This window comes from Tauraco erythrolophus, chromosome 2 (genome assembly GCF_009769465.1).
Source record: "Tauraco erythrolophus isolate bTauEry1 chromosome 2, bTauEry1.pri, whole genome shotgun sequence".
Taxonomy (NCBI): Eukaryota; Metazoa; Chordata; class Aves; order Musophagiformes; family Musophagidae; genus Tauraco; species Tauraco erythrolophus.
The window spans coordinates 30812831-30836966 of NC_141466.1; the positions used below are offsets into that span (position 1 = coordinate 30812831).

Below are 24136 nucleotides of genomic sequence, written 5' to 3' on the forward strand. Positions count from 1 at the left end.
GCTTTGCTGGCTTTAGACTGCTTAAACAAAACAGTGCTCTTGTGTCTGCTGCAGATTTTCATTGGCACTCTGAATGCTGCAAGAATGCAGTGAGAGCTGAGTCGCATTCTGTATTTTTGCTGTTTTTATTTTTCCACCTGGAGTGCGATTTTTTAACAAGAGACATTAGTTAACTTCAAGAAAAGTTCAAAAATTGCCGCAGTTAAGTGTTGCCAATTAGGGCAGGTAGCTGTTTAAAAGACAGGGCTAGATAAACTCACATTTCTTTCTTTGGTTTGGCTCTCTGAAGAGTTATGTGAAACTTATCAGCTATTACAGGGCTCCTTGAAGTTTGCACAGCAGAACGTAAACCGAGAATTAAATCTCTAGTGTTACCAATATCCAATACTCTTTACGCACAACATTTACCGACTCCTTGCTCTCTCTGCTATGCTCAAACTTCTTTAGTTTTGTAACAGCAAGGCAAGTGTCAAATATGAGAGATCTCACCTTGGAGAAAAACGCCTTGAACCTCTCCCACTGCTCCAATAAAAAAACCTTGTGTCAACTATGCCCTTTTATTTCTTATACTGTTAAATTTACATATCTCTTTTAACCTGTAATACGGTCATGTATTTCACATTATACTACAGGCCAAATGTTGCATTTGTACCATTTCTGTAGTAGCAGCATCATTACCATTGTAATGCTATCCCAGTTTGAAAAGATTTGTGATGAAAACGGCCTGATCACATAGATGTGCCAACGAGACACTCGATGTTCTAACAGCTCCATCACTGACGCTGTAAGTCTTTACTTGTTGTATTGGGGGCTTTGTTATCTGATTGTGTCTTAGATGTCTAGTTCCTTTCTCCCTCTAAAAGGCAGATTTTGCTTATTTAAAGTCAGGTAAATTCAGTGATTCGTTTCATAGCGTGACTTTCTAACTGGGCTATAAACACAAACAGAGAGGAACGAAAAAGTGATCAGAAGATGCAAATCGTAAGTCTCTGCTGCTGCCAGATCCTACAGCCTGAGGAACACGCTACCTCACTGTCAGGAAGGAAGGAGCTCCCACAGGGACAGTTACTGCTGGCTTTCCTGCTGGACCTTCCCTGGCTAACTCACAGACCACCCGTGTTGTGCGCAGCAGTCAGCAGCCCCACAGAAAACAAGCAGGCGAATAATGGTCAAAAACTGCGGGCACTTTGCACATCCTCGTTAACCTCCTCTCACTACCTGTAAAAGAGACACTTAATCCATCTCTATGTTCAGCAGACCAAGTGTTTTCCCTGTTAAATCTTTGTACAGCTGAAGAGAAAGTAAAAAACTGTTACATAAACTGCCACACATTTAATTTAATCACTGCTCTCCTCTGTCAATTTTAAAAATGTCAGATAATGTTTTTAGTATTTACAGCAATGCAAATGTATGTGAGGAATGAAATCAAGCCTGTGCTAAACTTTTTGAAGTAATGAAAAGATGTTAAAATACCCCTTTACTAACGTATATATGCCACCATACAGTGACATCCTGTGTTGTTAGAAATAAAGTTTAATTCTGCTATTGGTTCAAACAGAACCACAGTCAGGCCCCAGCTCTTTTAGTCCCTTGGAGGAAAAAAGTATTTTGCAGCTCTTACAGATCTTTATTTTTAATCTGTTGACTCTTTAAAGCATTACAGCTGTTTGTTCATAGAAAGTATCTATTTGTGGGTTAAACAGACAGAAGATGACCACTCAAACAATTCAATATTCAATTTCCTATTTTTTTAATTTCAATGTAAATACAGATGGAGATTTTAATCTCATAAAAAAAATGTGAAAGCCTCTAGCTTGTTTCTTATGATTATACTATTTTACAGATAGACAGCAAAATTGTGATATATTTACAATCCACAGAAATCTTAAATGAATTACTTCTTTAAGGCATCACAAATGACTATTAAGTACTTTGTTGCTTTATATATTCCCACTGTGAATAGGTGAAATACGGTTTTGCAAATATGTATCTTGAAATGAATACCTTAAGCAAATAATCGTTATTAATGAACACTCATACAGCTTCTTGTGTTCATATATGCATGATTGGTACAAATCTGTTCAGCAGTAGGAGCAAAAATAATGACTCTTTTTAATGCAATTTCCTAAGGTATTATGGAAAATGTCAATATTTAATACAAGTGTATTTATGATTATGCAATGTATCATACTTCAGATTTTAAAAATTAATAACAAAAAAGCTTTGGAGGTAAAAAGGTTTGCGATTAGACACAGTAAGCTGCTGGTTTGCTGTCTCAATAGCTCTTCAGTACCACTAAATCCACAACAATGTGCTGGTAATAGCTATTATAACACAATGATTTTTTTAGTCTGTATTTAATTTAGTGATAATACAAAAACCCACTTACAGAATATGTTTGCACTCACCACATACACTCCTGGGCTTACTGCTGACAAGAAAAGGTTTACGGGTATACTGAATTTATAGATTTATTTGAGTTTGTATAAGTTTTCTGGAAAAAATAAGCAGATAAGTGAAAAAGGAAAAAAATATATTTGTTTGAAGGGCTATTAAAAATAATCATATTTCTAGTTCACATTACTATGAACTTTGCTGACCTTGTGCATATGAATAACTCATGAGAGTGCAGTTGGATTTTTTCAGGTCAATGTCACATATGTGCAGAAATTTGCCAGAGTTTTTGTGTCATTTGAATATGTGCAGTCATATACATCACTGTGAAATGAAATGAGCATGTTTTTATATTTTTAAAATCCGAGGAAACTAGAACATCCAGTATATCCAGAGACCTGTGAAAACGTACTGGAAACTGCAAACAGTTGTGGTCAAACTTTATTCCTGAACAAACTAGTCCAATCCATTCTGGTTTGTACTAATGGTTAAAATGATTTCGAGGTGAAGTCATGCATTGCCCAATGACATCTGGCAAACTTAGGTAATATGTTCTAGTTGTTTCTAGTCCAAGAGAGCTTGATCTTTAGTTACTCCAGCCTGCTCATCATTGCCTATAGTTAAGCTATTTCCTTTGGTTTTAAGCACGTCACAGAGACCCTGAGTTTCAGTTTGATTAAGTACTTCATAACTTTATTACCTTTTCATAGTTTATTATAAATCTCAGATCTAGTCTGTGCATTTATACTTTATAGAGATGTGACTCTTCTGTTGTCTCAAATCTTTTAACGAAACAGGAGACAGAGGTGGCTCAACATTAGCACATGGTAGATGGGTGTATCTCAAACAGCATCCAGTACCAGCAAGGTGGTCAAGGTTGGTTCCTATAATTAAAAAGTTTATCTCCTACATTCTCATGCATGATATTCCTGCACCAACAGGTATTTGTGTGCTCTGTAGTATATTTTATGTATGTTTTGTACCACTTGCATGTGACCTCCCCTCTCCTTATCAATGCTCCTTACTGCATCACATATCAAAGGCACTTGTTAGGACTGATGTGCATGATGTGTGATTCATCCCCTATTCCCCCAAATGGAGAGACGCCTTCCCAGAAATCCTCCTGTGGATAACCTGAATATCATCACTTCAAATCAAGAACACTATTAAAAAAACACAAACTTAATCCTTGCAGTGTGTGGATAACCCCTACTGATCAGATGCATGGGAGGGTACTGTGGGAGGAAGTTAGACACAACTGTGAACACGAAATGCTCTTTATTTCACATGCTCACCACTGGAAAACAAGAGAAGCGAATTTAACTGGAGCCTGACAAGACCCACTATATACCCATTTGGGACTAATTGTTTCCCTAATCATTCAACAAGGCTGCTGCAGAAGCAGAAAGTATACAGACACGAGCTCCTCTTCGCTGAAAGCAGTATTTCCAGGATTCATCAGCAGCAAAAAAATCAGGCCCTTCTTGTTCCATTCCCTCCCAGTTACACTCACTTCTGATATATAACTCCAAGACCCGCACTCAGTTGCTAAAAACATTATTTGATTGAATGAGCTCTTGTGATTAGTGCTCTCAGTATATTCAGCAGCTAGATAGAGCAAAAGGGTATTAAAAATACGTGTTAAATTGCAGGATACCATAGGGAATCTGGAAACTTCTGTGGGTTTAAAGTGTCAACAGATGGCACAGGGTGACCTAATTTGGAATAAATACATTTTAAAAAGAGAGGCAAAAGTTGCTCTGGCAAGGAGTGCCTGTGCTGGTACTGGGACGCTGCGACGACTGTGGAGCGCAGGGAACTGACAATGGGGTGTCTCGAGGCTGCCAGCTGACTTAGCAGCCCAGGCAGCATTAGTATGCCTTGGCTGTTCTGTAGCCTACTCAATATGTGCCAGTAATATTAATCTGGGTTCCCTAGCAGCAGGTGCCTCTATCATAAGACTCTCCAGCATGATTACTTTGCAGATTGGCAGAAAGTCCAAGGTTTGAGTGAGTCGAAAGAGCAAAATTAAATTTCCAACCCTAGCAATGTCTTTTCTGGAGTCAGGCTGGGTATTGATTCTACAGCATCATTTTTCACATTTAATAGATACTTAACAAAGAATTGACTGCATTCTTCAAAGAAAAAAATACAGCCCAATACTTTCAATGAGCACCACAGACATAAAAGTGATTGTCAGATTTTGCCACTCTTCTCTCACCGTTGTCTTAAGGTATACGCCATCTGTTAGTACTACTGCTAATTTTAATACAAAAATCTCTAAATTGTGTTATTTCTGTAACATCAAATGTCCTCACTCTCCTCACCAGCTATTTTGTAAATTCCACCTATTTTCACTACCTTATCTGGCCTTTTCCAGAACATTCCTTAAACAAAAAGCACATAAATCCTTCCAGAAAAATAAAGGAAAATTAAACTTGGATAAAACTTTATACTGTGAGGCACAATGTAAAGACAGGTCAGGTACTTCACTGAGCTCTGCTTGTTGAGTAACGTGATTGTGAAACTCACTGTACCAGTGTGTATTCACTTGATTTTATGGACAGCTAATGCAAAACTACTATTTGCCACCTGGCGAGCAGAACAAGTTACCTAAAGCCTGCTGAGCATCCTGTTTGTAGAGCAATATAACAAATTAACTATCCAGTATGGATCATTTAGTTTTTCTCATCTGTTCAAATTTTTACAATTTAAATCCGTATAAACATTCGGTTCAGTTACGAGTACAGCGTACGTGCTTGGCTGCCTGTGTGCAACATAAGGATATGCTTTCCCACCAATCTGGGACAGACCCTCTCAAGGGACACTAGGCTAAATACCCATTTGGTTTTAGATGACTATTGCAGAATGAAAACACTTTACAGAAGATCCATTGTGATTTCGTTAATCCCTCCTGCTCATTCTTAAACATTTTATACCTTTCAGACCTTTTAACTCGACATGCAGAAAACAGGGACAGGCTGATGTCAAAGCTTTCCCAAACGGTTCGCATTATGGAGCTATATTTAAAGTCTCTGACAGGGAGAATCCTGTATGACAGGAAGAAGGTGAAGGCACGCAGTCATCCATCCCTCTGCCAGGCTCCATTTCAAATGATCAGAATTGGCCCCGAGTAACCTGCTCTGACCCCGCTGTGAGCAGCAGGACGGACTGGAGGACTCCTGAGGTCCCTTCCAGCCTGGATTACCTTATGGTCAGGTATCAGGAACTACTGTTTGCATTGGAATTTAAAATGGCAAGCCTTAGTGAAGTGATTTTTCTGGAGTGCCAATGGCACTTTCCAAACCTCCAAACATTGTATAAACAGTGTGGCTGGAGATCAGCAGACAGGCCTGCAGCTTTCCCCATGGCATTGGTATTCTGCCTACATGGGAGACATCTCAGATATCCCACCTTGGAACCACACACCTGCCTTGAAGGGGAAGAAGAAATTATCTCCTTGAGTAACTCATAGATATCCTCAAAATATTTATCTCATTTGCTACAACAGCTGTGACATCTCGTTCTGCTCCTTCACTTAATACAAACCATCAGCTACGGCTGCTGGAGTCCCCAGGGAGCCACAGTGGCACTGCCACGATGTCCTGCTATGCACGGACTTTCTCATCAAGGAGGCACAAATCCTCGCTGCCCACCCATGGTAGCAGCACTGATGCCACCTCTTTGGCTGGGGAGGGTCAGAGACCATGGCGAGTTCACAAATAGATGGACTGCAGCACACAAGATGTTTCTTCCTGCTTTGGAAGACTGCACGGGCAGTCCATTGCATGAGTGTGTCTGGCTTTGAGGTGACAGCAGAGGAACAACTCATTCTGCTCACAGGGCAGGTCTTGCCCTCGTCCCTGTGGGGTGACCACCACCTGTCATGTTTGCCTCCTTCGTGCCCTTTGTGGGATGGAAACTACAGATGGGGGGAATGAGAATGACGAAGGTGTATATACAGTTTATGGAAAAATTATTAGTACCTCCATGGTTAATGTGCAAACATGGATCTTTGTTAAGGCCCTGAGCATGAAGACACATTCAGTACGTACTTAGTGTTGTTATGAATCGTCACATCAGTAAGTCCACTCACTCATAGAAAAAATAAGCATGTGTGAAATTGTGCATAGAGTCGGGCCTTAGACCTTACGGTGACATTTTCTGAGACTGATTGCACATGGTGTGCATTTTTTTGTATTTGCTTTCTTTCCCAGATGTCTCTCCCAGCACTTCGAATGCCCTCTCCTGGGTACGGCCGAAGCCCTGCTGCCTGGACAGGTGACCCACGCTCAGTTAAGTGGTCAGGGCAGGAGACCTATGTGGGCATGTGGTAGAGGTCCCAGGGTGAGGGACACTTTATCTCATGCAGTATTCTAAAGGACTACATCATTAACAAAGCTTTATTTAGCTTCGTGGCTAAGATGGCCCTAAATTTTCATTTGTTACATACATTATCTACTTTGCTTTTATCTCCTGCATATTCTGCGCTCATACAGGAATATTCATTTTGCACACAGGATGTGAAACGGTCTTCTGAAATTACTTTGAACAAAGGCCTAGATTCACAAAAATATCTCAGTACCTAACTTATTCTGGCATGATTGTAGGGGTAATACAGTCTCTTAAATGTTTTCTTATAATTATTCCACTGATGACATCGCTTGACTCACAGCAATATTTTTTATTCTTCACATGACTAATTTTGTAGCACAAATCAGAGTTGTTGGACTGCAAAAATTTGAATGCAAAGAAACTATTGTTCAATATGAAAAATGGTGTTGTGCGGTACATAGATATGAGACCAAGCCACCTGAAAAACTTCAAGAGATTTCAAAATGGAAAGCAATAAATATGAACACCGTTCACAGAATTGACAAGATAGCTCAAGGATGCATGCTTAAGATGCAATTTCTGCAATTAAAAATACTGTTGTTTTATTGAAGAAGTGCTGTAATAATACTGCCTCAAAGTATAGCTAACACTCTCACAGTCAGTCTCAGTTCCACTCCATATCACTTCCAAGATGCTGTAGATCCACAGGGCGATCAAGGACAAAGTCACAGTCCGAGTCATTAAGGGAAAGGTCAAAGTATGTGGAAAAATCAAAGTCAAGCTCCCAACAAAGGTCCTCCAGTTCAGGAACAAAATTAAGATTTTCTTTGTCAGTGCTGAAACCTTGGTCCCAATCTCCCCAGAGAAACACTGACATTCAACTAAAGCATGATACAAGGACAGATTACGATATCCAAATTCTGTCTTATGCTCCACCTCTCAGAGTTTCTGTCATGAAACTGGTTATTGACTGGCATTTGAAGATGATTGACACCTATTTCAAATGGTTATATTTCTCAGGAGTATAGAACAGAATAGATTACAAAGGCGTTTAAGACTTAATAAACTCATGACAACCCATTTGCTGTATTGAAATGAATACAATGAAAAGTCTCACTTGGTATTTAATTTGAAGGGGATGTCCTCTTCTCAGAACTCTAAATTCGGGCTTACACTTAAGTCTTTCCACTGGCAAGAGAAAATTTGGCCTGACACAGTGATGCTGTAAGAACTTCATTAAATCAGAATGACTGCTCATGTGAGGAAGTGAGTACAAGGAGGACTGCAGTTTCTGATGTTCTGTACCAAGGTGATGTTTAAGTGTCTATGACATTCAAATGATGTCACGAGTGCCTCCAGAACAGAACTGAAGCCGAAGTGTAAAATCTTGCAAAACCTGTCAAAAGCTTTGCCAATTCCAAAAAATAACTAACTCAGCAAAAAGCCAGGCTGAGTAAGTCTGAAATGTGATCCATGCTCTGAACTTCAATTAGCTCATCCAGGTTAGATGAACAGTCAGGCTAGTTTCACAAGGTATTGTTAAAAAGCTTCTGTTAAGCACAGTGAAAGGTGACGCACAGGTAAACCAGACACAGTATCCGTCTGGCATCTCGCACAGAAACTATTTAAAAAGTCAAAATTAATTACAAAGTGTATTTATGTATATAAAGCCATATATTGTTGTAATGAAACCTTGCATGTGTCTGAACACAGCACTTCTACATACTGCTGAATGATGTCTTCATTACATTAGAACTGTATTTTGAAAGTATGTTGCGTAAGAAGGCAAACATCTATACACCGGGAAAGAATTCATCCCAGTAGCAGATTTTATACTGAACCTCACCTTTGACCAACTGGATAATTATCTGGGGCGGGGGGGGTGTGTGGAAATAAGGAATATGGGACTTTTATTGAGTTAAAGGTATTAAGGACATTTTGATAATCCGTTATATTTTTTGTTTTATTCTAGGTAAAGGAGGATTTCCAGGTGTGGTAATGTATGGGGTTTAACTGAAATGTGTTGATCAAGATGGTGTTGATTATACAGTATGGGTCCAATAATACAATTTGATTAGTTTAATTTCATATAGAGTGAGATGATATGTTAAAAAAAAACAATTAGGATGCTTTTCATTAAAAAGAGACTTTGAAAGGACTCGTTCTTTTTTCTTAAATATTTTTACCAATTGACTCATGGCTTGCTTTACGCCATATAGGTTGCCTGTTCATGTAGCAGTTAATCTTTTTTAAAACAGATTTGTCACTTATTGGGCATCTAGTCTATGGTACTGCTGCAAAATATCACTGAAGCTAAAATCCACCAGGCCTGAAAAGTATTGCAATTTATTTATATTTATGAATACCATAATTAATCAAATTAATTACAAATATTTTAAAAAAAAAGAAGTTTGAAGGAGAGATGAAAAAGCATCAGATTTTATACCACTCTCTAAGAGCTTAGAGGAGATTTATTTGGAGGTAAATGGGCTGGTACCTATCTCCTCTATAGTAGGAGTAGGTTAGTATTGACAATGACAGGTACCAGCCTAGATAAACCAGTGAAATTCTGAGAAACAGAACTATTTATAATCTCCTCCAAACCTGTAAAAATAGTTTCTAGAAATGAACGTGCCCCTTTCTGTTTGTTGACTGTTAAGTTGAGGCTGAGGTTAAACATAGGTGTCTAACTGTGAGGCCCTTGATTTATGGCATATTCTACACTGTATATCCTATGATAAAAACACAGGATAGACAGGAACAATGTACAGTTTTACTCCTAGTTATTGCAATTTCCTCCCAAGTTCATAAGTTCACAGGAGGAAATATGTTCTTCTATATTTTTAAAACACCTGAGACACAGTAATTAATAAGTCATAAGTTTGCGTTTTACAAAATACACTATCTGCCAAAAGTGCACCAGATGTTTTCTTCTGGAAACGGAGGCCTCCTGCCTAATACGTGTTGTCTTAATCTTCCAGCTGCCTTTTTCGTACAACATGAGTTGAAGAAAACCAAAAACATTAACCTTTTTTTGTTTTCTTCTATTCTTTCTTGTCTGCGATCCTTTCAGTGTTCTAAGGCAACAGTACAACAACAATAATACAACAATATTTTGCCCTAATAAATTACTGTCTGATGTTCACTTAAAATAAATATATTACATTAAGCCACAAATACAGATTCAGCTGCTGCTGGGCTGTGTTTTCCATCTGCAGAGCCTTTCCCCAAAAGTGCCTGATGACATCTCGTAGATTGTTCTGACTCGCTGGGATCTCACAAAGCCTAATGCAGGTACTAGCGACAGCAGGTCTTAGCGGTGGACATGAACTCAATGAAGCAGCAGAGTAAAGCAGACACGGAATTTTTAAAGGCTGTTGCATCTGCATGTGAACTAATGAAAAATAAATACAGGGAAGGATTGATTTAATCTGTTTACATAACTCACTTAAAATTAACTTGCAATTAGGCCCTCACCAGGAATTACTCAGTGATTATAACCTCCAGCTACCTAATCCAAGCATGGGTTCTGGGCAAGGCTGTAATGAGGAGCGATGGGCTGCTGCTCCCAAAATGGGTCCTTTCAGGGCCACCTCTGCGAAATGCCCAAGCAAGGCTCCAGAGGGAACTCAACCTGATCGCTACGAAACCTTGGCATTGGGCTTTCCCTACTGCTCACTTACTTGGACCTTTATTTTAAGCTATATGTATATGCACACTTAAAGCTATATAAATATGCTTTAAAGACACCTATCACAGTAACTTCATTTGTTAAAGCAAATGTACCAGTGTTGTTCTGTATCGCATACACATGATGCGTTTCGGTTTTTGCATTAGTAGTAATGTATTTTTTTGACTTTTTCTCTCTTAATTATTTTCTTTCCTCGTAGTTTCTTTGTCTACGTAGTGTCAACACTCTCTGGAAGTGAACCAAAAAGTTACTGAATGTGCTCCTGGTTACTAGTGGGTGTGTAAAACATGTTCCTTGTATTTCTGGCAAGAAATGGACTGCGGAGTAGGAAATTAAGGAAGGGTGGAGACTTGCTAGAGGTCCTTAAAAGGTGAAGTCAGGGGAGGCTGGCTGTAACTAAGGAAGACAATATGGTGAAAGGTTTCTAAGTTAGCACTAAGACCTCCTTCCTTCAGTTATCACGTATCAGCTTTCTGATCCTTCACCTTCTTCAGTATCTTACCTCTGCCCAGAGGGAAAGCATCCTTCACCATCATAATCATAGAATCGGTTAGGTTGGAAGAGACCTTGGAGATTGAGTCCAACCATTAACCTAACACTGCCAAGTCCACCACTAAACCATATCCCTAGAACCTCATACAATTGGCCTTGGCCCATCAATCCAGTCTGACCTGATCCCTCTGTAAAATCTCTCTGTCCTTAGGGCTCAGCCCACATAACCATCTCAGAAATGTTAAAAGTAAGCAAAGCCCTTCCTAAGAAAATTGTGACTAAGCTGGAATTTGGATCAAGACTCCAAGACTGGATTAAGATTATTTTTACCTTTCCCCTCACATCATCACATTGTGTCCCCACAGTATTTGAAAAGCAGGGCATGTTTGTGTTAAAAATGATATAAAAATGCAACAGTTTGGAAGAGTGCAAGTAACCAGCTATAATAGCTGGTTATACAGGTTAACGCTTCAGTGTTGCCATAGGGGGAAGGAATAAAAACAGGCTGTCTTGCCTGTTCAGAAGTTTCTGTTTCATCTCAGAGATATTTAAGTGTGGAGGTTCCCTCTCACTGGGTTCTACTTCTGGGCATGTGAAGGGAAAACCCCTCTATTTGAAATTTGAAATCCTACCTTTGGCCAAAATGGGAGAAAACTGTGCAGGTTCCATGTTAAAACCTTTGGGTTATTTGTTTTCATATTTGCAGAGGAAAGGTAGTTTCAGCACAAGAGCTCAAAGGACATCGGAAATAATTTCAAAATTAATCAAATGCGTATAGATAGATGTGTGGTGGAAAAGCAGCAGAATAATGAGGAGTGATTTCCTTCAGTGAGAGAAGAAGGTCTGTAGTTAGGCATAAATGAGGACTATGGATGGGGACTATGGGGGAAGGCCAAAGAAACAGGTGGCACAGGTCAGGAGAGGGATGGGGCACTGGAAGCAGCAATTTTAGAGCCCGGGGTATGGAGAGTAAATGGGTGGACACTTTTCTCTCATCTGTGTCTGGCTTTTAGATGCATTCATCTGCCCTGTGTATATATTGGGGTCTCTCTTGAAACAGTCTGAACCTTTCCCCTTGGAAGTCAGTTACGATAGCAGTCCTGGGGACTTAAAGATTATTTTACCAACATACGACAGGAGATATAGATATATATTAAAGCAAACAGAATCTTATCTGTGATCTACTTTATGAGAAGGTGGATGGGTAATTAACTGAACTGCCACATGGGTAAGTAAATTTTGGAAACTCTTCCCTGAAAAGGGAAGTCCGTTATTATTAAATTGGTGAAGGAGACTGAGAAGTAAAGAAAAGAAAATGATACAAATGGTAGAGACCATCACCCTGCAGATGTGAACAGACCTTGCAGGATCTGTAGATGCTGAAGAGAATAAACAGTATGCTTGGTGCATACGTGGCCTGTATAATACTTTTTTCTTTTTGTCCTAAAATATGTGACTCAATGCTTTGGGGAAGACACTTACTAACTGTCACGGTACCTGAGGGACAGCAGGCCTTGGAGGTACTGAACCAACCTGGTGCCTGGTAATGAAGTAAAAAAAGGAATATAAACTGTAAGACCCTCGCAAAGGAACAGTGTAAACTCTTACTTTAAATCAGCTAGAACACAACCATTTCAGCTATACGGAAATGTATAGCTAACCACTGAGCTATCACTGAACATGCAGAAGGGCACCGTCCTACAACCGGGAGGCTGAGAAGAGGAGTTTTGGACACATGCAGCAAGCAGGCTGTACTTGTGACAGGTTCACAAATAGTAGACTTGGTCTGGCAAATTAGATAAAAAGCCTCGGTTCATGAGTCTCAGAGCTGCAGACTGCATTTTTATCTTCCTGGCATGTCCTCCTGCCAGCAACCAGCCCAGGTCAGACCTCTCCTCAGACTTCCTGATCTCTGAGGAAACAATCCTTAAACTCTAATTGTTTGGGATTTTTGAGTCGTGTTTGGCAGATGAACTCCATGGTATCTGGGTGTACCACCTCATCAGAGTCGTTTCTAGCCTTCCAGGATATCAAGTGGGGTATGTTATGGTTACTGAGGCTGTGCTACATGTTGCCAAGTCAATTCATACCATGTTGACAGGAGAAATCTCAAGAGAATTATTGTGTCTTGTAAGAATCTAGTTGTCCTTGAGAAAAAAACACATTCTCTGTTGGAGGAAATGTACCCTGAACACAGCAGATAAATGAGGCATACTCAAATCGTTTTTTTCAGGTGAAAAAAATTACATGTATGAACATTTGTGGGGAAGTGAGGGAAACTGAGAATGGTGAAAGGTGTTTAGGGGGAAATACAAGAAAAGATAAACTCACAGCTGCTGTGAGGAGCAAAGAAAACAGTCGGGGAAGGTTATGGGAAGGCTCGAGGTCTGAAGAAGGACTAGCTGATGGTAGACTGGGTCACTCATAAACTTCATCTTCTGTCCTCCTGTAGGAAGATCCTCTCTCTTGGGAAAGATTGGGCCTCTTTCAGTCTTCCAGGATCTAACGAGAACCTAAAGATAAAGCAAAGGATGAGGATACCGTGCATGCCCGTGGCGCTCTCAGCCAGCTGCTGGCTGCAGCCAACAAGCAGAAAATTTTGACTTATCATCAGCCTTCCCACTGCCGGCTGCAGGGAGAGGACAGAGAGGATGAACTGAAAATGACAGTGGTGTGTATAGATTACATATTGTATCAGAGGGTCAAAAGCAGAGGTGGAGAAAAGTGTAATAGTCATCTTTCATGTGCAAGTTACTACAGCTATTGTGTAATAAAACTGTACATAACACAAAACCCAAACGCAGCCTGATTTATCTCACCAGCCCTATCAATGACTACGAATGCCAAACATTTCAAAGCAGAACATTATATTCGTCGCATTTTACATACTACATAGTGGGATGAGAAGAGCTTGCAGATCACACAGCAACCGTGTGTACTAGCAAAGGAAAAACCTGGCTGGAGCTCCAGAAACCGTGGTTCTCCTCCTGGGTTAGTGAACAGCCTGCTGAGCGATCTTAAGCAAGCTAGTTCACTTGTGCACACCTGTTTTTCCAGCTGTAAAACGTGAAGGCTGCTATCACACATGTACATACTTTATCTGACCGCTTCCAGAAACCTGTGGAAACCTGAGAGCAGTTAAGTGCTTGTACAGCATTTTGTGGTACCTAAAGCAGTGCTGGACAGTAAGAATGCTGTGCAAAGGTGCAATTTCTAGTAATGAATACTAGGTACTGATCGGACAGAGAAAAAGTCACTTAGAAGACTTGCCAGCTCATATTGTCTTTCCCCAGATAGTCCCAGTCAAGAACTGGTAACAAACTGCATTTCATCTAGTCACTAAAATTCCCTAAACTTGCCGTAACATCAGATACTTTGGGAGATATTTTTTTTCTTGCAATATCTTTCCTTTCTACATAATTCAAAGGTGATATCTCTGCTGCTTCTCTCTTATCTCTTATCTGACCTTGTTTTTCAGGTGGTTTTTTTTCTACTTATCTCATTGATTCTTTTTTCCTTATCACTCCTAGTACGGGGCACAAAAACATATCAGCACTTTCTTCAGTGCTTGCATATGAAGAACATCTAAAATGTGGACAAAGTCTATCAATTTATTACTCCATTAATTCCTACAATGACCTATGAATATTCTAAATATGACAACATGCAACTTTGGAATATTCTGATGCTAGGAATGCAACTTACAAAAGCTCTATGCTATATATACACACATGAGCAAATTACAGATCTCAAGCGATCTCTTATTTTAAGTAAGGGTGCACCTTTTCTTTCTCGTGTAGCTATGTCACCAGGCAGTAAAGAATGCAAGACTCAGGTGATGAGAGAAAACAGCAGTAATGCCTGACTCTATATACACAGCCCTTTATTGAATGTAGCTCTAGGTCTTGTTTGAGGGAGTAAAAACCAAAGTAAATGGTATTTTGATGGCCATTGCCATCACCACTTACAAGGACATTTGCAGATTAAGGTTCATAGACCTACCTGATGAAAGCACACTGCATCATTAAAGGAACAAATGACATCTTTCATAGAAATAGCATCTCTTCAGAACTTTATGCTTCATGACCTTAAGAACGACAAAATGGCAATGATGATTACACCACTTCTTGAAATTAGCCATATATTAAACTACAACTAAAGACTTAGCAACATCCTATAAATACAAGAAAAGTCCTTGATCCTCAAATACTTCCTCTTTCAGGTATAAATTACAGAAATCAACCGGTTTGCTCACCAGTGTAATTCTCAAGCTGAAGACAGGTTTTATGAACCACTCAGACTAAATGACCGCATCTGCCACACACAAGCCTGAATATGTGCAACTTGTAGTAATGTCACTAGGCTAATGTTAAACAAAAGTACCAGTGCAGCACTTCCAACAGAGGAAGGGCTTTGTAAAATCTAAAGTCCCTATTTTCTGGGAGTTGAGTAAGCGATATTTTATCACCTCATGGGAAAAGAAGTTAAGAGAGGGATGCTGATTCAACACAGGGGAAGAAGTACCTCTGCTAGGACGCGTCCACTTTGCAAATTAATTCCTGAGGATTTTTTTTTTTTCAAATTCAGCTGAATTCTTGACCTTCCTGTCATAGCTCTGATAACATTCCTCTACACTCTCAAGACAAAACAAAAAATTCACAGCCTCTACATTACTGATAGCATTCTGTTGCTCAACATCAGTAGTTAGGACCTTTTACTGGGTAACATATTTCTCCTTAATCGATGGATGTCCACTCATCTTTTCTACTGAATCAGCAACTAACATTTCCTGCTATCAAAAATATTCAACACTGTGGTTGGTTCCTGTTCAACAAGGTAGCATCAATTTTTCACAGTAAATGTTAGCATTTTACAACCTTTATGTCTTACTTGCTTACCTTCTAGCCTCTTTAGGGTAAAGACCAGCCTATTCTGGTCTGAGAATAAAACCTTCTTAGAAATTACAACACAAGATAATTTCCTGTTAATAGTTCAGTCAGGCAGGTATATATTATGAAAAAAAAAAATTAAGAACACATTGTGATATCAAAATTCAAAGAGTACAAGGGGTTGTAGAACAAAATAGGGAATGTGTTCAACTGCATGATGAAAATGTCAAGACTTTCCACACAGAAATAAAGGCAAACTTATTTCCAAAATTACAATGAAAGTCAATCTGTAATCTTTAGGCTTCATAAAATCTGTAGGCTTCATATTTGATCTCAAAACTGGGTAAAGCAGAAAAAAATCCTCAAGCACGGCATGTATCAACTGCTTTATAACACAAAAGCTTAAAAAATACCCTCTGAAAAACTGCTTAAAATGATAATACTTGGATAAAATATTCATCAGCTGAAATAAAATTCAATTTATGGAGAAAGTTACAGCCTCATATACAGACTACTTAAGAATTTTGCAGCAGCTTGGCGTAACGGAGTTCGAACGCACACGGGATTTCTTGCTCCTGTTGCATTACAAGCCAGAGGATTTCAGCTTCAGCAGAGCACCAAGCCAGCTGTTAATAATGAAGCTGTCTAATGGGCTGAAACTTAGCCACGCATGAAAAACCAACAACAGATACTTCTGCGCTCCATGAACCCTAATTTTTCAGGCCCATCACCGCATGACATTTAACTGTTTAAAAGCAAGCTGCTAGTTAACTGGCACGGTTGATGCCCCTGAAGTTCTGCACAGCATTGCACTAAGGAATTTAAACAGAAAAGATTTTCATTATCTCACCATAATGCAGCATGTTCAGTTTCCTTACTCTGACTGAACACAGAAGATTTAATCAGTAATTTTAGTTCCTGTACAGCAGACACATGACCAGTGTCTGACAGCAACACATCCACTAAGTTTGTTAATTTTCTTCCTTAAAGGCTGTTCACTTCAAAAGGCTTTAGACTATGTTATTGCAAAGTCCTCCAAAGATGGCAGTAATGATTTTCTTTCATTTACTGGCTCTAAATCCAAACAACTGTATGTTCATGTAATACAACGCCTCACCTTCAGGAAACTGGTATGAGAAATCTGTCAAAGTGAAGGAAACACTGAAACTGAAAATCCCTGTAAGAAAATACTGTAGAAAGATAAAGGAAAAAACATGGGGAAGTGACAAATTAAGTGCAGAACATCGTCCTAAGAGATTACAATGTCTTGATTTTTCAGGCAATCTTGTTGAAGTGTATATTCCATGTAGGCCTAGTTTTATAATCCAGTCTATTGGCCGGGAAGGGATTCAACCCAAAAAATCTTAAGATATAAACATGAAATGCCTTAACACTTCTGCCAGATAACAAGAGGACCAGTGACATTGATGCATAAGCTAAATAAGCTTTTTTTGCACTGTTTGGAAAGGCCAGACGATACATTGTTATCTTACCCTGATAACCTGTATGGTCCAACAACTTACGAAAAGTTTCAAATTTTCAAGACTTCAGAAGTCTCCTCCAACAGCTTTAAAATTGGCTGAGGAGCCAAGAACTATTGGCACTTTAATTTTGTAATCCCCAGGGATGTGGCAGCAAACCAGGGTAGAAACAGAGAGAGGTATGTTTGTCAATTTTACACAGGATCAGAGTTAGTCTTCAAATTACATTCGATGTCAGCTTAAGTGGCAAGGAAGAAAAAAGGCTGGCAGTAACAGAGAGAATAATCAGGGGAAAAAAGGATACCTCCTTTTAAATAAGGCCAACCTACACGGCTCATGGAAACGAGCTCTTGTTGAGCTAGTTATCAAGATGATCAGCTGACAAAATTAACCACTGCCTAAAGCTATGGGGAATTGCTAAAGGCATTTTCCTTTGCACTTGATGACATTTGGGCAAAAGAAAAAAGGAGAAAAAAAAAAAAGCACATCGGCAGATCAATACAGCACATATCAAATATATAGTAGACATATGGTCTACTTGAGTCATCCTTAATGAGATTCCACTAGTTTTTCTTTGTCCCAATACTGTTTCTAAAAAAAAAAAAATAAATAAAAAAGGAGGATTTTTGTTCATTTTTAGAAGACAAGCTAGGACATGCTAAATTATGGAGTATGTACATTAAGCAGCAAACTGAGCTGTTGAGGCCATAGATTTACATTGAGCATGTACCATTAATAATCAAGGTCTATTTTGTAAAACAGTGAACCTGGAAGTCTTTGCAGAGGACCAAAAATTTAGTACTAACTCTTAGTTTAGAACATACATAGTTAATTAGCCTAAGAGCATTACAAGGAACCATTTTGCAACTATACAATTAAAAGCAAAAAAAAATTCTTTGTTTTTGACCAATCCCATTTCAGGGCTACGTTAACAAATACTGCCAATTCACACACACGGAACAGAGTGATGACGTAATTCAGAAGCAGTAGTGCGCGTGGCATAAAATCTCTGAAAACACCATTCATGCTAAGGAACTACTTCAGCTGCGACCCTGCTGCTAGTGCTTCCTTCCTACATATCCTTCTTAGTACACTAGTGCCCAGAGAATACTTTTTTCCAGTGGACCTGAAAACTTAAAAATGTTTTTTTCTCTTAAGTAAATTTCACATATTTCCTGCTTTAGTAATCTTATATACAAGATCGTAAAATAACTGCAAATCTAGATTATCTCCTCAGCATGCCTGTCAGACTGACCTACAGTCCAATCCTGAAGAATTTTAGATCAGAGGAATGCAATTTTCAGCAGAGCTATCAAACATCTGGGGAAAAATATGAAGTTTAACTTGCCCCATTCATGCCCTTCTGTCATTGCTACTTTTCAGTATCAACTAGTTTAATAACCACTTACTATAAAAATAGTTAAGGAGCACTGCAGTATGAATTTGAGTGTGTAATTGCCCAATTTTCTTGAAATATGAATTTTCAAGAAACAAAAGGATAAGGAACCTAAAATGATGTATCGCAAAGGTAACATTATTAAAAACACAAGGAATTATTAATGAGCTATTGAATCTCTTAACTATTTGGACAGTTAAAGGCTGAGGACAAAACATTCCTCCTGATGCACTAGAAAGCAATCAAGTAACTTAACATATTTCAGTTGACAAACACACACACACACAAAAGAAAAACAGAGACATGCTTAAGGGGAGGCCAAATTGTTTTATTTAATTTTTCAGTGACCAATTGGATTTTTGGCAGAAAGCTCTGCTCTTTTCTTTCTTTTTTTCTGTTGTGTTTTTTTTTTTTTTTTCTTTTTTTTAAAGAAATCAGCAGTGCTCAAATTGATGGGTTGGAATTTTACTCAAATTCCAGTTAATTTTAAAAACAAACAGATGAACAGGAATTTCAGATAGTTTCCAGAGCAGAGAGCAAAACTTCACATTTGTATGAAAATTCCATGTTTATACTCGATTGGGACACAGAATGTAAAACTGTTGTCAGTAGTGCATGAATAAAACATTCACATTTGATCTGGAACCTTAAAATCAGAAAGCTGTACTCTCCTTCCAAAATTTTCATTACCTTGTGCAAATCAAGTCAAGTCTTCATGTGTCAAGCACACACTTAAAATTGTCCATATTTTATATACAAGACATCTACCTTTCAGGCAGTGCAAAATACATCCTTTCATAACAAAACTAAAATGTACCTCTCAAAGTATGAACAAGAATATACACATAATACATGATGTACACTATTTACACAACCATAAAAAATATAATACAAGGATTTTTTTTAACGTGATTACAAGACTTGACAGTCTTCTGCAATTTTTGTTGCAACAAGGCATGTTTAAGTTTCCTGGATGGAGTTTTCTTTGCCAATAACTCGAGAGATCTTGGAAACTATGCTTGAACTTTTAGGAGAGTTTTCAAATGGACTGCCATCAACTCCCTGTTTTGGTCAGACGGTTCAGCTGTGCCACCCACCCAGTGGCTGGGAGGCTTTGGAAGGACACTAGGAGATGGTGGGTCACTAAATTTTGCCCCAGCGTAATTTTCTTTTTGGCTCACTTCAGTTAGGGTGACAGGTTTCTTGGACTTGGCGTTTCTGAAGTTCTCTGTGTTTTTAAGTGGCTTTTTCTCCTGCTTCTGAGTTATTTCTGGCGATACAGAATCTTGCCAAAAGTTCTCCATCTTTTTCGCCGAGGCGACCTTTGCCAGCGGCATGTTACATTTACTCTTCTGCCTGTTCATCTTTGGTTGTTCACACAGGTGTAAGCTGTGAACGGGCTGGCTGTAGGGGACGGCAGCCTTCTCGGTCTTGCCCATCTTATTCTTTAAGAACTGCAGAGACAAAGGCTTGGCGTCAACACACGAGACCCCTCTCCTCCAGCGGCGCCTCCGGGCCATCCGCTACCCGGACTCGAAGACGCGTTCCCGCACCGCACCGCCCCTGCTCCGGGCACCCGTAGGACAGCTCCGGCGACGCGGAGCGAGGCGCCGGCGGCCACCTCCACCCCGGCGGTTCGCCCGGCCGCCTCACCCGGGGGGTGTAACGGTCGGGCGGGTAACGAGCTGCCCGCCGCCCCCCCCCTCCCAGCTATCCCGCGTCTGACACAAACCCCCCCGTTCGCACGCAGGCGCCGGCTGGCAGCGCCCACCGGCCGCAGGGCGGGCAGCGGAGCCCCCTCCGCCGGCGGCGGCCACCCGCCGCCTCTCCGGCCGCCATGGGGCGCTGCGCCCCGCGCACGTCCCGCCTGCGCGCGCAGGGGCGGCTGGCGCGCGGCCAGCAGGCTAAATCCGGCTGTTGCTGGGCGCAGCGACGGCCGCCGATTGGTGGCGCCGAGCAGCCAATCGCCGCCCGCCGTTTCTCTCCGCCCCGCCTCCCGCCCGCCCCGTCCGAGCGGGCGTAACGGAAACTCTCCCCCCACCGCGCCCGTCCGCACGCACACGGGGGGCGAAGGGAGGGGGTGAGCGACGCGCTGCCCCCCTCCCGCGGGGAGGCGAACGGCTTCCCAGCTCCCAGCGTGCGGGAGAAGGCGGGGGGGAGGGGAAAGAAGTGAGCGAAAGTAGCGGAGCCCCGTGTTTACCTCCTTCCTGAGGGGTTTGCTGGGCGCGGGTCTCGAGGGGGCGGGCGCGGGGGGCTCCTCCGGGGGGGCCGTTACGAGGCTGGGAGCGCCTGAGACCGCCGGCGCCGAGTGAGCGCGAAGTTCGCCCGGGCCGTGTGTTCCCAGCGGGGTCCTTCTCCCCAGGCCGGCGCGATGCTGTTGGTACTGTTGGTAGCGGCTGGGCAGGAGCCCCGCGGGGCTGGGCCGGATCTTTCCCTTCCTTCGCCGGACTCTCTTCAGCGCCGGCCGCGCGCTGCCCCCCGGGCCCGCCAGGCAGCAGCTGGGCTGGTTCTCACAGTTGCTGTCCCCTCGCCTGAGGCGCTGGAGGAGAGCGGAGGGCAGCCGCCGGGGGTCTTCGGTGCCTGCCGAGATCCGAGACAGGAAGGGCGGCGGCGCCGTGGTGGTGACCATGGTGGGACGTAGGTACCCAGAGCTGCACCGGGAAGAGGGGTCGAGCCCAGGAGGGGATGAGCGGGTCGGGTGGCTGGGGAGTGTCTGCCCGGGCTTTGTGGGCTGAGGTGGTAGCGAAATCGGATCCACTGCTAGGAGAACATGGCGGGGGAGTGAAAGGAGCAGCGAGCAGCGCCCCGGTGTTGTTACCGAGCGGGGCACACCCCCTTCCGCCCCCCTGCCAATCGCCGTGCGAGGATGGCGCGAGCGGCACGCCCCTCCACCGGGCGCCGCCAATCTCGGCGGGACGGCGGCGTGCCTGGCCCCGCCTCCACCAATCGGAAGCGACACAAACACTTGGGGCCACGCCTGCTTCCGCAGGCCGCCCAATCCGGGCAGACACAAACAGCGGGCACGCCCCAGTCTCCGAGTCACGGGTCCGCAGTGCGAAGCGAAGGGGTGGGACGGGCCGTTCTCCTTGCGAGAGCCGCCGGCCAATTGGGAGCCACACAAACAGCCGCGGTCACGCCCCCGCGCGCCTCGCAGCCAATCGAGAGAGACGTAAACAGGCGGCGGCCCGCCCCCTGGCGGGCGGGGGCGCGCCGGCGGGCGGGCAGGCACGCGTCGCCCGCCATGGAGGTGCCGGCGCTGGGGCCCACGGCGGCCGCCGGGCTCCCGGCCGTGGCGGAGGAGGGACCCGGCCGCGAGACGGCGGGGCGGAGGCGGGACGAGCGGAGCCTGGAGGCGTTGAGCCTGGCTGCCGGCAGCGAGGCGGCGGCGGCGGGGCGGCAGCTGCCGGAGGGGCGGCGGGCGACGCTGGCCAGCGCCCTGGAGCTCGAAGGGACGGTGCTGCGCGAGGGGCGCCTCACCCAGTTCGTCGCCAACAACCTGGAGCGGCGGATCCGGCTGAGCGGCGCCCCGCGGGGCGAGCCGCCGGCGGGGGCGGCGGGGGGCGGCGGCTCCATCCCCGCCATCGACCCCGGGGCTCTGCAGGACGTGGTGGCCCTGGCCGGGCAGGTGGCGGGGCAGGTGGACGACCTCCTGCGCAACGTGCATTGCGGCCTGCAGGCCCTGACGGCGCTCAGCGTGGGCTGCATCCAGACCTACCGCGACGGGGTGGAGAGCCTGGGCGAGGCGGCCGACCTCAGCATCCGCGCCATGTACGCGCTGGTGGCTCGCTGCGAGGAGCTGGACCGCGCCATGCAGCCGGTGCCCGCCCTGGCCAAGCGCATCCGCGACATGAAGGGCACCCTGGAGCGGCTGGAGGGGCTCTGCAAGTAGCGCCGTCCCGGCGCGGGTCGCCGCCCCGCCGGTGTTGCCGCTGCCACCGGGATGCCGAGGGAGGAGCCGCCGGGGCTGGAAAACCGGGGCCCCGCCGCCGCCGCCGCCCTTGCTGTGCCAGCAGCGGCCCGCTGGGCCTGCGCCGGGCGCTGGAGGGGGCTCAGCCGCTCCGACGAGCCCCGGCCCGGCGGCTGCCTGCCCTGGCAGGCATCCCGCCGGGGCTGCCGCTGCCTCCCGCGGCCCTCAGGCTGCTGCTCTCCCTCTCCGGTAGCTCCGCGGCACCCGGCATCTTCAGCTCTTCACCTACACATCCTTCCCCTCTCTCTGTGCCCCTGTGCGTGACCAGCCGACATCTGTGGCCAGTTCGCTGGTGTTAATCTGGAGGAGGTGAAATTTTTGCAACCGATGAAGGAAAAGGTCCCAGTTGAAATCGCGGGGTAAATGGCAGACGGTGCTTTTTAGCTTCAGCTCCATTAAAGAATTTGGATTCCACATGCCTTATGCTTTCTATTTATTGAGGGCTAGGAAAAACTAACCAATCTTAATTAAAAGCAGCTGTTAATTTTTTTTTTTTCAACCAAATTTGGAATTGTTGTGGATACTTGCTTGATGCTTACAGGCATACATGCTTATTTGTAGTTGACTTAGTGCCTGATGAGTAATTCTCACTTCTGCCGTTACAGCAAACGAACGGGCAGAACGCTGCTGTCTTTTACGGGACACAGTTGTAAGAGAAATTAAGAGGAAATTTAATATATATAGCGAAGACACTTGCTGTCTGAGAGTATAAAATCCATGGAATATAGTTGAGATTCAGATAAGAGCAAATCTATATGCAAAGTTCTAAATAAAAGCCTCGAGATAAAATATGCTTTGCCTCTATTAGTCTCTACAGTTTTCACAGTGTAGGAGTGTAAATGGCACTACTGTGAAGTGATCCTGTGATTTATTTTTTTTTTTTCAGTTTGGAAAATCTATTTAATTAGATGAGGAACATGAATATGTGATGACATTACACGGGTGTATGACTGACATAAATGGGTACTTTGGGAGAAGTTATTTGTGTAACTTGAAGCTTTTGTATATGCATCACTGTATGCAGAAGTGATTTTGCTCTATCAGTATTTTCTCTGAGGCCTGAGAGTAGCCAAATTCTCTGCTTGTTACACTTCCTATGCAAGTAGCCTCTTAGATGATGCTCTTAGCAGTCCTTTTAGGTCACAAATATCCTTGTAACAAGAATTCAGCAGAGAAATAATCACTGTGATCTTATGTATGTGTAATGGTGCTTTCGGTGACCAGCGGCTCCTAAAAACCTGGGAGCAAAGGTAGCCAGAAATACTACGCAAGTCCTGTAACTTTTGGTTTGAAGAGCAGATAGGTTTATGATGGGTCAGCTGCTACCCCACCATTATCCCATTAAAAACACCAAGTGAGGGGCGGACACTGTGATATCCTGTGCTTCTGCATGTACACAATACTGAATTGTAACAAAAATAATACATTTTTATGCCACCCTGGCTTGCATAATACCAGTCTCTGACCCATTCTGGGCTTCTCAACGCAGCC

At 43.1% G+C, this 24136-nt stretch overlaps 2 protein-coding genes and 1 long non-coding RNA gene across 3 annotated transcripts; 1 reads left to right on the forward strand and 2 right to left on the reverse strand.

The window, feature by feature from the left end:
* Positions 1–6702: 6702 nt before the first annotated feature.
* Positions 6703–17241, reverse strand: LOC147529164 (uncharacterized). Its single transcript, XR_015223008.1, has 3 exons — positions 16919–17241; positions 14915–14999; positions 6703–13425 (listed from the first exon to the last, which is right to left on the reverse strand). It is a non-coding gene; the product is annotated as an uncharacterized LOC147529164 (long non-coding RNA).
* Positions 17242–18587: 1346 nt separating this feature from the next.
* On the reverse strand, positions 18588–21493 carry PNRC1 (proline rich nuclear receptor coactivator 1). Its single transcript, XM_086608203.1, has 2 exons — positions 20879–21493; positions 18588–20132 (listed from the first exon to the last, which is right to left on the reverse strand). The coding sequence occupies exons 1-2, from the start codon at positions 21305–21307 to the stop codon at positions 19692–19694; spliced, it is 870 nt and encodes a 289-aa protein (XP_086464329.1). The 5' UTR covers positions 21308–21493; the 3' UTR covers positions 18588–19691.
* A 51-nt stretch (positions 21494–21544) lies between these two features.
* On the forward strand, positions 21545–22567 carry BORCS6 (BLOC-1 related complex subunit 6). The gene has a single exon (XM_086631972.1). The coding sequence runs from the start codon at positions 21545–21547 to the stop codon at positions 22565–22567; it is 1023 nt and encodes a 340-aa protein (XP_086488098.1).
* The last annotated feature ends 1569 nt before the right edge of the window (positions 22568–24136 follow it).

What these genes read in the sequence shown, in the direction of transcription:
- BORCS6 (XM_086631972.1), top strand. Translation starts at nt 21,545, where the DNA reads ATGGCGCGAGCGGCACGCCCCTCCACCGGGCGCCGCCAATCTCGGCGG.
- PNRC1 (XM_086608203.1), bottom strand. Translation starts at nt 21,307, where the DNA reads ATGGTCACCACCACGGCGCCGCCGCCCTTCCTGTCTCGGATCTCGGCA. An exon ending in GCAAACCCCTCAGGAAGGAG is followed by an intron (nt 20,133 to 20,878) that starts GTAAACACGGGG and finishes TTGTCTCTGCAG; the next exon opens with TTCTTAAAGAATAAGATGGG.